The 14,925-nt window shown below is 41.3% G+C and overlaps 2 protein-coding genes across 2 annotated transcripts; both read right to left on the reverse strand.

Annotated features, from left to right (window-relative positions):
* Positions 1 to 5,556: 5,556 nt before the first annotated feature.
* LOC6539674 lies at positions 5,557 to 7,722 on the reverse strand. The gene is made up of 2 exons (XM_039377203.2): positions 7,492 to 7,722; positions 5,557 to 7,437 (listed from the first exon to the last, which is right to left on the reverse strand). Exons 1-2 carry the CDS (start codon positions 7,644 to 7,646, stop codon positions 5,688 to 5,690), a joined length of 1,905 nt encoding a protein of 634 aa, XP_039233137.1. The 5' UTR covers positions 7,647 to 7,722; the 3' UTR covers positions 5,557 to 5,687.
* Positions 7,723 to 12,243: 4,521 nt separating this feature from the next.
* On the reverse strand, positions 12,244 to 14,470 carry LOC26535078 (the record flags this gene model as incomplete). Its single annotated transcript, XM_039377204.2, has 1 exon — positions 12,244 to 14,470. A coding segment is annotated over one exon (2,124 nt), but the record flags the coding sequence as incomplete, so codon positions are not given.
* Between the last annotated feature and the right edge of the window lie 455 nt (positions 14,471 to 14,925).

The raw sequence follows: 14,925 nt of genomic DNA on the forward strand, positions 1-14,925 counted from the left end.
ATCGGACGACAGGACTAAGGACAAACAAGGACATAGCACACTCGTACGACAGCAGCTGTTAAGCTGTCGACGCCCACCCTACCTTGACCACCACTAACCATTTGACTTAACCGGTGATCCCTACAAGTATGCTATACTTTACACGACATACACCTTCCGTCGACGCATGGCACCCCTAGAGAGATTTACTCTGATTTAATCATTATAAAATTTAATTTTTAACATAGAATAAACTTAAAAACTGACAATGTTTTAACTGGAACAGGTTTAGACAACATATCCTAAATGACTACCCTAACTTACAAATTTTTAACATCTAGATTTAACTTTTTAAAAGACTTTTTGGAATGTGGCGTTCATGTAGACATTAACGCAACAGATATATATGAAAAATGTAAAATTTTTGTTTGCTTAACAAAAAAGGAATATTTATGCTGGGCATTAAGAATAGGGGAAGTAGGTTATATAGGGATGTGCATTTTAATTTTTAAATTTTTTGTTTTTATTCTTTTAAGATTTTAGCAAATAGCGAAGATTGGGGCAAGGGTAAAAATTAAAAATGAGCAATTTTCATTTCCATTTTAAAATTTCTTTTTTTTTTTAATTTATTATTGGTAAACAGTGAACTTGGAAAACAAGTAGCGCCGCAGTAGCTAATTATTTGATTTTTCTTCCGGCAGCTGCTTTCTCATTTAAATAAAACCTTTATATTACTCACTCTGCATTTCCCACGATGAAGCGCTTCAAGTGGTTGCCTGTGGAAGAGAAATCAGCTTACACCGCCTTTTAATCCTAAGAGAGCTGTTTCTTTTTGATCTGCTCTTTTGAGCCGCTCTCCTACTGCGGTACTCTTTCTTCTCTTTTTACCTCATTCTTTTGCTCACGCCAGTTTAGGCGGGCTTTCGCTTATGTGGGAAGAGGAAGGAATATGGGATCAAGGGAGAAGGAAAGAAAAGAAAGGAATTGCCCTAAATGAATGCTATTTCTCTTACAACCTAACTTAAATGAATTTCCTAACATAAGGTGGAATTTATTTTTTCCTATCGGAATAACTAATGCTGATCTGCTTGACTGTTTGCCGATCTGCTTAACAAGCAGTCGGTCAGGTGTGAAGCGGTGTAAGGTAAAATGGGTATATATGTAGATAATGTTAATATAGTGAATTCAATTAAATCATGTTTTCTGCGCTTAACGGTGGCGTCTGATGCAATCCAGAATTACACCTCCTGGTCGGCAATTTATGCTTCCTTCACTGGTCGCACTGGCAATGGTTATTTTCTTGAAATTAAATATTTTCCTAGGTGCCACCTGTAATTTTATTCCCTTAACAAAAAAATTCTGAACCACAACACACGCACAAAACTTACCCTCTAGGGGTTGGCACTAAAGTTAATCGAAATATAAATTTTCCGATTCACTGGGTTTTGGTTGAATTGGTTGAATTATCGAATTGTTGAATTTCTCTTTTTTTTCTGTAATTTTGAGAGATCACTTTTATTCTCGGATAGCTCGGACGCACTTTCTCGCTCACTGGTTTAAACTCAATTAATGCCCAGTGGCTACCGCTTCGGGTCGGGACCCCGAGTCTGAACTCCAAAAATTGCAGTTGGAGAAATGTTCTACCTGACAGCCTAGTTAACATTTTTCCCGACCTAATTAAGTGCCTACTTTTAGGCCGAGATCACCGACAAGCTACCTTACAAGCTCAGGATCCAGCTATCTGTGTACCCAAAATTAACAGCATTGATAAGTTGGAAAGAGCACTCAATGCAGTTATAGTGGAATCAGACTACGACATCCGTACATCTAAATCGGGCATCTCTAAGATATATACAACTGACGCAATGACATTCAGAATGGTAGTCAAAACACTCTCTGAATTGAATTGTGAGTTTTGGCACCACCAATTGAAGGAGGACAAGCCATTTAGACTGGTCCTTAAAAACATTCACTCCACTGTTCCTAAAGAATTAATTGAGCGAGCTTTCTCTGAAAAGGGTTTCTGTGTTCTCAACACTTACTGCCCGAGGAGACCTGATTGGCGAGAAATTCCAATTGAAGATGGATCTGACGAGCAAGCAGTCAATGCTAAAACTAGACAAAATCTATTTTATGTCAATCTTAGGCAAGCACCAAATGTGTCTGATGCATTAAAAATAACCCATGTGGAAGACACAGGGTTACTGTAGAGCGTGCCAACCGGAGAAAGGATCTGGTGCAATGTTTTAATTGTCAAGACTTTGGGCACACCCGAAATTACTGCCTTAAAAATCCAGTCTGTGGCAAGTGTTCACAGGATCACCAAACTAACTCCAACTTATGCCTGGCAGGTCTACCAGAGAAGTACATATGTGCGAACTGTGGACAAAATCATGCATCCAACGACAAAGTCTGTCAGGTGAGAATTGAGCTAATCAAAAAACTAAAACCAGCTGTTAGGTTACCTAAGGACGGACTAAGGCAGGCTGGAAGGCCCAGCACCAACAACTTCACAAATTCAGAGGCACAAATTATTTCTGAGTCAGTAGTTAAAAATGGCTTTTCTTACGCTGACATGGCTCGTCAAAATACGAGATTGAAGAACAACGGCTTGGAGAAACCAACCGTTTCTCCCCCAACTTACATACCGGACGAACACGGAATTGATCATAAATTTAAGACGCTGGAAAAAGCCTTACAGGATGTTAATTCCCGAATGGATCAAGCTTTTTAGGCTTGTTCAGGAGTCGATGGATGCCAACAAAGCATTCCGTGAACTGGTACAAAAACTAATTTCCTAATGACTGCGACAAATATAAAAATCGGATTATGGAACGCACGGGGACTCCTCAGAAACAACGATGAGCTAAAAGTCTTCCTTGGTGCCAACTCACTGGATATAATGCTGGTTACAGAGACCCACTGCCAGTCTTGTCATAATTTGTACTTTCCAGGATATGACATTTACCATGCAAATCATCCTAGCGGTAACTGCAGAGGTGGAGCAGCACTGCTAGTAAAATCTGGTATCAAACATAGTCCAAAGGCCCCCATGGTATCGTGGAAGATGCAAATAGCGAGTGTAATTGTACAAACTAACAGCGGTAATGTAGTAATCGCCTCCACCTATCTCCTCCCAATGAATCCTGGGCCAGGGCTGACTTCGACCATCTGATTAGTTCGTTCGGCAACAGATTTATACTAGGAGGCGACTTCAATGCCAAACACCAATGGTGGGGTGGTATCAGATCGTGCTCACGTGGCAGGCAACTTCAGGAAGCTATTGCCAACAGTTCATGCCAGATCCTAGCCACAGGCGAACCAACCTTCTACTCATACAATTCCAAGCTCACTCCGTCTGCGCTGGATTTCTTCATCGTCAATGGTATTCCAGACAACAAGCACTCTGTAGACAAGTGCTATGACCTGTCCTCTGACCATTTGCCTTTAATTGCTGTCCTTCATCATGAACCACAACTAAAAACACGCAGACAACAATTACTTCCACCTGGCTCCTCTGTTGAGATTTTTAAAGCTGAATTGGAGAGCAGGATCAGTTTAGACATGTACCTAAATAGCGCTGAGGAAATCGAAGAAGCAATTTCAAGTTTTATGAGCAAAGTACAAATAGCTGCTGCCTACGCCAGCCCAAATTCCCCCCAACACCCTGGTCATCATCAAAGAGGGCAATTGCCTCCAAATGCTGCTGCACTCTTGTGTCTCAAAAGAAGAGTACAAAGAGAATACGCTAGAACTGGAGATGCGCGGGTTAATTCAATATATAAAAGGTTAGCAAACCGTCTCCAAAAAGTTCTCAAGAGCTCCAGACAGGCTGAAATTGACGCACACTTGGAAAATGCTAGTCCGGATGCTTCATCCAACTACTCTCTCTGGAAACTAACCAGACGATTCAAAAGGCAAGTGGTGCCAAAAGCCCCATTAAAAAACCCACTAGGCGGCTGGTGCTTATCTGATACAGAAAAGGCTGAAACATTTGCAGAAAATTTGCAGCAAAGATTCCAGACACTCGACATTACGGACGATTCTATGCATACTAAAATCCAAGCCTCCCTAGAAACTCCGTACCAAATGTCCTTGCCTGTAAGCCCAGTGTCATTCGGTGAGGTTTCATTGTTAATCAAGCAGCTCAAGCTGAAAAAATGTCCTGGCGAGGATCAGCTGGACAACAGAACCATTAAAAACTTTCCATTCAGAGCGATTCTGTTCATAGTCCTCATTTTCAACACGATTCTGAGAGTGGGGTACTTTCCCAAGCTGTGGAAATCGACTCTTATTACAATGATTCCCAAACCAGAGAAGCAGCCCACTGAAGTCAACTCGTTCAGGCCGATCAGCTAACTTCCGGCATTAGGAAAAATGCTCGAAAGAGTTATCTTAAAGCGGATTCTCAATCTGGACAGCGTGGCAATGTCGATTCCTAAGTGGCAGTTTGGATTTCGAAAAAGCCACGGTACTCCAGAACAACTACATCGTGTTGTTAATTTCGCACTGTAGGCTATGGAAGAAAAGGAATACGCTGTGGCGGTTTTCATGGATATCCAGCAAGCCTTCGACAGGGTGTGGCACAAAGGTCTACAATGTAAGCTTAAGTCCTTCCTTAATCCGCAACTACATCAACTAGTAACCAGCTTTCTAGAGGATAGGACGTTCTGTGTAACCATAAACGGAATCAAATCTTCGAATAGGCCAATTTGCGCAGGAGTTCCTCAAGGCAGCGTTCTCGGCCCTACATTGTACTCTCTGTACACTGCTGATATGCCAACTCCAAGATCGGTCCGAACTGTGGACACAGATGACGTGCTTATTGCAACATACGCTGATGATACCGCAGTTTTTGTCAGAAACCCTTCCTTGGTCATTGCCGCAGAAGCCTTACAGGAGTACGTTTGTTCCTTCGAAAAATGGGCGCAGGATTGGAACATAGGAATAAACAGTAGCAAATGCGCAAATGTTACGTTTGCGACAAGACCTGGAAGCTGCGGTAACATAACGCTTCTTGGGTCCGTGCTGGATCATAAGCCCTATTATAAATACCTTGGGGTCATCCTGGACAGGAAACTTAACTTTGGACGTCATGCTACATTGGTAAAGCATACTATGTTGTCAAAAGCTGCAAAAATGTCTTGGCTCATGTCTCCAAGGAACAAGCTCTCCCTAAAAAACAAGGTGGCCATTTATAAAACAATCCTCAGCCCGATTTGGAGATATGGTCTACAAGTTTATGGAATTGCAGCCAAAACACATATAAATAAAATCCGTACAGCTCAGAGTAAAATACTGAGAACAATGTGCAATGCTCCCTGGTACATGCGTACTAGTGACATAGAACGAGATCTGGAAATAGAGAAGGTTGGTGACGTTATTCAAACGCTAGCTCAGAAGTATGAAGACAGGCTGAACCGGCATCCAAATGTTCTCGCTAGACGATTGTTACGGCAAATTGTAAGGCGACGATTAAAGAGACTCCACCCACAGGATCTATCTTTTAGAACCATGTCGTAATAAATATTCCTTGTATTAGTTGTCAATTAGTATTTAAAAAGATAAAACATCGAATATAATCAAAAATTGTTAACTTTATGTCTAATACAATAGTATTACTATGTCCTATTCCTTAAAGATATAATTGTTTAGGCTGCCTGAAGGTAGCAGTACAATAATTTAAATTTTACATGTATCCAAACTTTTTAATAAAAAAAAAAAAAAAAAAAAAAAAAAAAATTGATTATCAAGACACTGCCATCGGACCAAATCCAAGCTATCTGTGTGGCCTCATACCGGATTTGGATCACATCGATGTCGTTTTTGTAAACGGCGTTTCTTAGGAACCTAACCGTATTTTGCAGATCCAAGTTCGTATTCATACTCAGTGTGCAATACATTTTGCAAAAATTCATATCGACGTGCATGCGAAATTCCTCGACCTTGCGCCTTTTGGGACGCCTTAGGATTCTAATCCTCTGGAGGCACTGGTCCAAGTGATCTGGCAGAGGCGGAAGCAGAAGACATCTCCTCAAATTCTCCACCGATTTTGATCCAAACTGCTGGTTCCACTTTGAGCGGAGTCTCTTAGCTTGGGGGTCCCTGAACTCCGTCATGGTTTGGTCAATGATGTACTCGAAGTCCTCGAGGAAAACTGTGAAGCTGTTCTGCCATCCAGTCTCCGCTGAGACATTTCTGTTGCTTTCTCCCAGGACTCGGGGCTTCATTTGCTCCTCGCTGATCTCGGTTTCGAAGTCAATGGCCTCTGGTTCTGCAGCAGTTGGATTGTTGGAACCGTCCTCATAGATGAGGAGTTGCACTTGTTGGGAAATGATTTCACTGCATTGCTGTAGCCAACTCTGGGTAGCTTCCTCAGCCTCGGGCCTCGGGGGCAATGTTTTAATGTCTTTGACCTCGAGGATAACTGGCTTTTCTGGTTTTTCCACAATGAATTCAGTTGCTTTCTCTGGTTCCTTTTCTGAAATATTTTCAACGGAAACCTTTTCGTTGGGTGGGGGTTTCCACAATTTAGGCTCTACTGAATCAGGTTCCTGCAGCGTTTCGAACACCTTTGGAGAAAACTTTTTCCAAACATCCCTTTCCTGGGAGAGAAGATCCTTGGGCTTTAGTAACTCAAGCAGAAGATCCCGATTCTTCTCATGTTCTCTTGCTAGGCTTAATAACATATCAAACTCTTCTATATCACTGTGGGGTTCGTTGAGGCCCTCCGATTTTATCCATTCCTTGAGTGCCCGCTGCTCTTCGATTCCAATGGTGCAGCTAGCAAAGGCGACATCTTCATTGTCCAGAATCCGAGGCTTCTTGGCGTCACTATCGACCTTTCCCTTTGAATCCGATTCTTCTATATCATTATAGGATCCGTTGAGCCCCTCCGATTCTATCCACTGATCCAAGACCCGCCACTCATCTTTTCCGACTTTCCTCTCAAAACCAGTTTCAAAAGAATTCTTTTTATATCGGTTTTTGTCAACTCGAACTGTTTTCGGAGGAAATTCATTGGAGTTTTGAGATTCCGTTAAACTCGGAGGTGGAGTTTTGGAAGGCTCCAAATACTCCATGCAAAACAAAGGCCATATAGCATCCGAGGGCTTTATAAGCCCCTTCTTCGCATCCATACAGAGCTTCCAAATATCCTCTGACGACAACATTTCTGTATCATACTCATCCACCAAAGGCCCCTTGATGGGTGTCAGCGGTGAGGGTTCTGTATCGACGGTAGGTTTTGGAACAGTTTGACGCACATTTGGAGATATTTTTCCTTCGTTGGGGCATCGTCGACTCTTGACAATGCTTGATGAACTTGGAGGTGGCATTTGCCAGTTTTTGGGAAGCACGTTAGAATTCTCCTCGAGTCCAAAGTCCGGAACAACATTGTCGATGCGGAACTTGGAGGGTATGGGGTTTGGGTGCGGTTCATTTACGGTTGGAAAAGCGCTGAATATGAAATTAAATTCATATTAAATATGACTGTTTTTTTTAAGTTCTTACCTGGAGCACGGTCTTTGGATATCATATTCCGAAAAGCCATCTTGATTGTAGATGGGTTCTGTGCTCTTTTTCTTAGGATAGTTTACCGCATCACCGCTGGCCATTTTAAGAAACTGTTGGTCATCATCTACATCAAATAAAGAAGTACGTGGCATTTTGTTAGAAATGTAATCGGACTGAATTTTTAGATGCCAAATTTTTCCACGCACTCTACAACTCAATGGGTGGCAACCTTAAGTTATTTGTTTGAAATATATCCTATCGGAACGACAGAATTGTATATTATCTTTGTGAAAATTATTAAACTATTTAACATAAAATTTTTATCATATATTGTTTCTATTGGGTTAGGTTTTTATACCCGTTACTCGTAGAGTAAAAGGGTATACTAGATTCGTTGAAAAGTATGTAACGGGCAGAAGGAAGCGTCTCCGACCATATAAAGTATATATATTCTTGATCAGGATTAATAGCCGAGCCAATCTGGCCATCTCCGTCCGTCTGTCCGTATGAACGTCGAGATCTCAGGAACGACAAAAGCTAAAAAGTTGAGATTAAGCATACAGACTCCAGAGACATAAACGCAGCGCAAGTTTGTCGATTTTTATTGCCACGCCCAATCTAACGCCCACAAACCGCCCAAAGCTGCCATGCCCACACTTTTGAAAAATGTTGTAATATTTTTTCAGTTTTTTATTTGTCTTATAAATTTCTATCGATCTGCCAAAAAAATTTTTGCCACGCCCAATCTAACGCCCACAAACCGCCCAAAGCTGCCACGCCCACACTTTTGAAAAATGTTTTGATATTTTTAAATTTTTGTATTAGTCTTGTAAATTTCTATCGATTGGCCAAAAAAGTTTTTGCCACCCCCCTTTCTAACGTCCACAAACCACCAAAAACCGTCAGTGTTGAAGACTCTCCTTCACACTTCCACTAGCTGAGTAACGGGTATCAGATAGTCGGGGAACTCGGTTATAGCGTTCTCTCTTTTTCAGTTTGATTCCGTAACGTAACCCATTAGAAGCCCGGGTCTTTAAGCCAGCTTTACTTGGGGCAGCCATTGCATTTGAATTTCTATAAATTTTTCATTTTCCATTTAGTTGCAATGGCACGCTACAAAATAAGAGCAAACGTTTGTTTTCAGAACAAACTAAATCCCCCAAACATTCTTGCAATGTTTTTAAGGCTGTTTTTCTTCAATTTGAAATGCAGCCATATATTTTTATGTGGTGTGGTCTCGGAATTTGAAACTTATCCTTCACAGCACTTGTGCATGTTTTGTATAAGTAAAATATCCTTAATTTGCGGACTTAAGCTTTTAGTTTATCTTTAAATTATCTAGAAGCTTTTAAACATTTGATTTAAATGGCAGTCAATTAATTAATTAATTAACTATTAGATACCCGTTATACAGCGAATAAGTATTTCTTGCGCTCGGTCTCTGTCTCTCGAGTCTGCATGCTCATACACAATTTTCTAGCTTTTAAGCTTATAGTTTTTAGGATCTCGACGGACGGACAGACGCATGTACTGTACGACTAACGGGTATACAAAAATATATTGTTTAAATATTACAATTCACAAGTAAGCACATGTAATGGAATATTTATTTTGATTTCCCATTCTATATTCTGGTATCTGGTGCACCCCGAATTCAATTGGAAGGTTTTTAGTGCTATGTGTCTGTATTAAAGTAGCTATTGCGAAAATACGCCATAGATATACCATATTACTGTGCCACTCAGGCACGTAGTATTCATTCATACACCATCTAAAAGCCGCATTTTCCCATCAACTGCCAACACTCTCGGGTACTTTCCAAAGTCGCCACACATAAATGAGGACCTCAGCTTCCCTGGATCCGCTTAGATCCCCCTTACCACACACTAATGGCACTCTGGTGCTGCTAGCAAAGTCTAAAAATCCGAACAAAAATGTTTGCCTTCGCGTGCCAAGTCTCTTAACACTTTAGGTAGAAAAGAACAAAATGTCTGAATACTAGGAAGAATATAAGCGAATAAATTTAACGTTATTTAGCATTTAAAGGGATTTTTTAAAATAAAAAGAATGTCTGAATACTAGGAAGAATATAAGCGAATAAACTTAACGTTATTTCGCATTTAAAGGGATTTTTTAAAATAAAAAGACTAGTAAATTGTATAGAGTATGGGAAAATGCAATACGGTATTTCAAAAAGTTAGAAGGTATTCACCTATTATTTCACTTATACGCATTCCAGACAGGGCGTATACTTAATGTGTGTTCGGCCAAGAAGACGGAACCTATTAGGTCCTGTTCGACGGAAGCGAGCATCCTGAAACAAAAAGAAAAGCCTAAGTCTAGTCCTGGCGCCGAAGCCTACCGACGTCGCCTGGACAGTTCTTGAACTCACCTAGATGTTTTCATTTGGCTGGGGGAATGCAGTGCACTGCCTGTATTAGCCTATACCGAAAAGTTCATTATCCTGCGGCTTTTCATTTTTTCTATTTAAGAAATCCACTTTAAGGATCCACTGGATCCTCCTCTAATGGCTTTGCTATTCTAATTTATCGACGCCTGCTGGCCATTGCGCCCCTTACCAGACTCTTTTGATCCTGTTTCTTATTAATTTAATTATAAATATTATTAAATATATATATAATATATATATAAATATAATTAAATATATTATAAATAAAAATTCTTAACCATCCAGTTGGCTAACCGTCGTGTAGTTTTGTCCCTTTTCTGTTCCATCCCGTTTCACTCTATTTCTTTGTTTCTAACTGTGCCATATGTGTCCAGGCTTCCAAGTCCTCAAATTGTAACTAGAATTTGATTGTGCCGAGAAATGCGAGTGCATTGATTGGATTAACTTGAAAAAAGCCGACTGCATGTGGCCATAAATGAAATGGAACCCCTTTAAGCCAGGGAAAGCTGTGGATGCAGATGGCCAACAGTGGCATTGCTAAAATTGGGATATCTTTTAACTAGTCGCTTTCGAAAAGCAAAAGGATACGGGACTAGTTAAATGGGTTTATTTCAAATTTACTTCACCAGCTAAACCAATAGAATTGAAGAAAAACAGAGGTTTTATGTCAGAAAAACTGAACTACATAAATCATAATTTCCAAAACTATGTAAGTTAGCAAACCATTTAGAATATGGTAACGAGAATATCGATTTATTTTAAATGTTTTGTGAGATTCTATTAAAAATCAAAGGGAACAGGAATTTTACTATGTACAAGTATATATAATATTATTGTTCTTTAGTTTAAAATTTTAATTAGCCAACTTAATGGCTTTAGTAAGTTGAATATTAAGCTTTGTGTTGATGCACATTTTTTCATGTAAATAATACTATTGGTGTTATTGTTTCTTGTATTTATTCATGTATTATGCTGGAAGTTGCCTTTTTGGTAGCCCTTCCATTGTTGCTTGCCTGTCTTTCTTCCGGGCTCTTTTAACCTGCTTTCTGGCTTTGGTTGGTCCTGATTGCAGGTATGTGGCTGTGGAATGGCTTACAAGCCGCTTCCCTGTTTTTTCCGGGCCATCCTTTTGGCCTAAGGGGCGACTGTAGCTGCATCCGATTATCTTACGACTTTTCTTCGTCTCCTGCCGTATCTCTGATTTTTATCCTTTTAGCTCAGGAACTGCCTCGTTCACGAAGTACAGCTGCTTGTAAGTGCATTCTTAAGCTCAATCAAACTGGATGCTGGGCGAATATGCATTGAATTAAGTGGGCGAAATTCGTATTGGCTCTTGGGCTAGAAAGGCACCAGAGTCTTATGATTAAAATGCCCCGAGCCCGGAATCCCCTATGCCCATAGGTGCATTCCGCTGCAGAATTTAAATGTCCCTTCACCCGAGTGCTTGCGTGTGTGCGTTCGACGTTCAAGTGAAACTTAAGACAAAAGCCAGAGCGCTCGGAATTCTTTTTTCTGTGTCCGCCCTTCCGGGCCGTATTGTTTTTGCTGGCTAAAGCCGTGCAGACATTTGGACCCAACTACTTGAAGTTGTATGCCCCGTTTCCTTACTTATTTTTTCCTTTTTTCTTTCCTTATGGGAGGAGTTTACGGCGCATACGTGTGGGTTCCTTTGGGCGCACATTGAAATCCCAGCATAGTTATGACTTTGAAAAAAACTGAGGGCGAAGCACATTTTCTTCTTAGCCCTCAACGTAATGGCAGGTGCCAGGAAAATAAGAGGCTGGAAAAAGCGAACGTGAATAAAACTGTTTTCGGTCTGCGTGTTCAAAAGCGCACTTGATTGCTCAAATCCTTTGTGTATCCCCTTTTAAGCCTTTTGTTTTCCACCAAGACACCAACCAACGCCAAAGCCACAGCAACAAAAACACTACCCCGGGAGCAACTAAAAGGGGAAAAAAGTCCCAGTCCAAGACGACATCCCAAGCGGCACTTCTTCCGCAAAAAAAAACCAATTAACTTCTGCTGAGACAAATGTTCAAGCCAAGGAAAGGAAACGAAATTTGCATGACTACAAAATTAAAAACTGCTTTGAGGGACAGAAAATATTTGGAGGATACATAGTTATACGGCTTACTTTGCACACCCTGGCAGAGGGTATATTGATACTAGTGAGATGTTGGCCTAGCAATTCTGCAGTATGTATAATCTTTGTAAAATCTATGTTTAATTAAAATCTAATCAATAGCAGAGTAACGGGTATTTGATAGCAGAGCAAGAATTCCACGCCTATTCATTCTAAAGAACAAAATAATGATTGAACCGACTTTTGAGCCATTGAATTGTTTACCAAAGCGTTCTCAGCTTTATTATAATTACTATTCTATTTTCGATCACATCCTTACATCATTCTGTTTGTAACTCGTAAGTTACATTTTTTTTTTGTCAGTCGTAGTCCATTGGTTTCTTTTTGATGACGTCTTTGGTGGCCTTTCGGTGATTGGCCGTAAGAAGGTACAGTTTCTTCAGCATATTATCCGCCTCACCCGTGGTCATGGCAAACACCTGGACCATTCCCGTCTCATGAACACGGGCCGCCACCCCGGGAACTGCCTTGTCCACGTAGTAGACATACTGCATATGGGGCTCTGGAGAAAGAACGCTTAACGCAGTGAACACCGGCAAAGAGATCCCAAATGGAAAGTGGGCGCAGGAAATGAGACGCAGATGTAGAAGCTTGTTTGAGGGGTCGGCTTTGAAGTTCGCCCTCCCAAGGGTCCTAAACATCAGATCCCTTTGTGTTTCGGCAAGCATCGCATGGCCTCTTCCATTGATTATCAAGACACTGCCATCGGACCAAATCCAAGCTATCTGTGTGGCCTCATACCGGATTTGGATCACATCGATGTCGTTTTTGTAAACGGCGTTTCTTAGGAACCTAACCGTATTTTGCAGATCCAAGTTCATATTCATACTCAGTGTGCAATACATTTTGCAAAAATTCATATCGACGTGCATGCGAAATTCCTCGACCTTGCGCCTTTTGGGACGCCTTAGGATTCTAATCCTCTGGAGGCACTGGTCCAAGTGATCTGGCAGAGGCGGAAGCAGAAGACATCTCCTCAAATTCTCCACCGATTTTGATCCAAACTGCTGGTTCCACTTTGAGCGGAGTCTCTTAGCTTGGGGGTCCCTGAACTCCGTCATGGTTTGGTCAATGATGTACTCGAAGTCCTCGAGGAAAACTGTGAAGCTGTTCTGCCATCCAGTCTCCGCTGAGACATTTCTGTTGCTTTCTCCCAGGACTCGGGGCTTCATTTGCTCCTCGCTGATCTCGGTTTCGAAGTCAATGGCCTCTGGTTCTGCAGCAGTTGGATTGTTGGAACCGTCCTCATAGATGAGGAGTTGCACTTGTTGGGAAATGATTTCACTGCATTGCTGTAGCCAACTCTGGGTAGCTTCCTCAGCCTCGGGCCTCGGGGGCAATGTTTTAATGTCTTTGACCTCGAGGATAACTGGCTTTTCTGGTTTTTCCACAATAAATTCAGTTTCTTTCTCTGGTTCCTTTTCTGGAATATTTTCAACGGAAACCTTTTCGTTGGGTGGGGGTTTCCACAACTCAGGCTCTACGGAATCAGGTTTCTGCGGCATTTCGAACACCTTTGGAGAAAACTTTTTCCAAACATCCTTTTCCTGGGAGATAAGATCCTTGGGCTTTAGTAACTCAAGCAGAAGATCCCGATTCTTCTCATGTTCTCTTGCTAGGCTTAATAACATATCAAACTCTTCTATATCACTGTGGGGTTCGTTGAGGCCCTCCGATTTTATCCATTCCTTGAGTGCTCGCTGCTCTTCGATTCCAATGGTGAAGCTAGCAAAGGCGACATCTTCATTGTCCAGAATCCGAGGCTTCTTGGCGTCACTATCGACCTTTCCCTTTGAATCCGATTCTTCTATATCATTATAGGATCCGTTGAGCCCCTCCGATTCTATCCACTGATCCAAGACCCGCCACTCATCTTTTCCGACTTTCCTCTCAAAACCAGTTTCAAAAGAATTCTTTTTATATCGGTTTTTGTCAACTCGAACTGTTTTCGGAGGAAATTCATTGGAGTTTTGAGATTCCGTTAAACTCGGAGGTGGAGTTTTGGAAGGCTCCAAATACTCCATGCAAAACAAAGGCCATATAGCATCCGAGGGCTTTATAAGCCCCTTCTTCGCATCCATACAGAGCTTCCAAATATCCTCTGACGACAACATTTCTGTATCATACTCATCCACCAAAGGCCCCTTGATGGGTGTCAGCGGTGAGGGTTCTGTATCGACGGTAGGTTTTGGAACAGTTTGACGCACATTTGGAGATATTTTTCCTTCGTTGGGGCATCGTCGACTCTTGACAATGCTTGATGAACTTGGAGGTGGCATTTGCCAGTTTTTGGGAAGCACGTTAGAATTCTCCTCGAGTCCAAAGTCCGGAACAACATTGTCGATGCGGAACTTGGAGGGTATGGGGTTTGGGTGCGGTTCATTTACGGTTCGAAAAGCGCTGAATATGAAATTAAATTCATATTAAATATGACTGTTTTTTGTGGCAACCTTAAGTTATTTGTTTGAAATATATCCTATCGGAACGACAGAATTGTATATTATCTTTGTGAAAATTATTAAACTATTTAACATAAAATTTTTATCATATATTGTTTCTATTGGGTTAGGTTTTTATACCCGTTACTCGTAGAGTAAAAGGGTATACTAGATTCGTTGAAAAGTATGTAACGGGCAGAAGGAAGCGTCTCCGACCATATAAAGTATATATATTCTTGATCAGGATTAATAGCCGAGCCAATCTGGCCATCTCCGTCCGTCTGTCCGTATGAACGTCGAGATCTCAGGAACTACAAAAGCTAAAAAGTTGAGATTAAGCATACAGACTCCAGAGACATAAACGCAGCGCAAGTTTGTCGATTTATATTGCCACGCCCAATCTAACGCCCACAAACCGCCCAAAGCTGCCACGCCCACAC

The sequence above is a fragment of the Drosophila yakuba genome, unplaced genomic scaffold, assembly GCF_016746365.2.
Source record: "Drosophila yakuba strain Tai18E2 unplaced genomic scaffold, Prin_Dyak_Tai18E2_2.1 Segkk11_quiver_pilon_scaf, whole genome shotgun sequence".
Classification (NCBI taxonomy): Eukaryota; Metazoa; Arthropoda; class Insecta; order Diptera; family Drosophilidae; genus Drosophila; species Drosophila yakuba.

What these genes read in the sequence shown, in the direction of transcription:
- LOC6539674 (XM_039377203.2), bottom strand. Translation starts at nt 7,646, where the DNA reads ATGCCACGTACTTCTTTATTTGATGTAGATGATGACCAACAGTTTCTT. An exon ending in ATCCAAAGACCGTGCTCCAG is followed by an intron (nt 7,438 to 7,491) that starts GTAAGAACTTAA and finishes TTTCATATTCAG; the next exon opens with CGCTTTTCCAACCGTAAATG.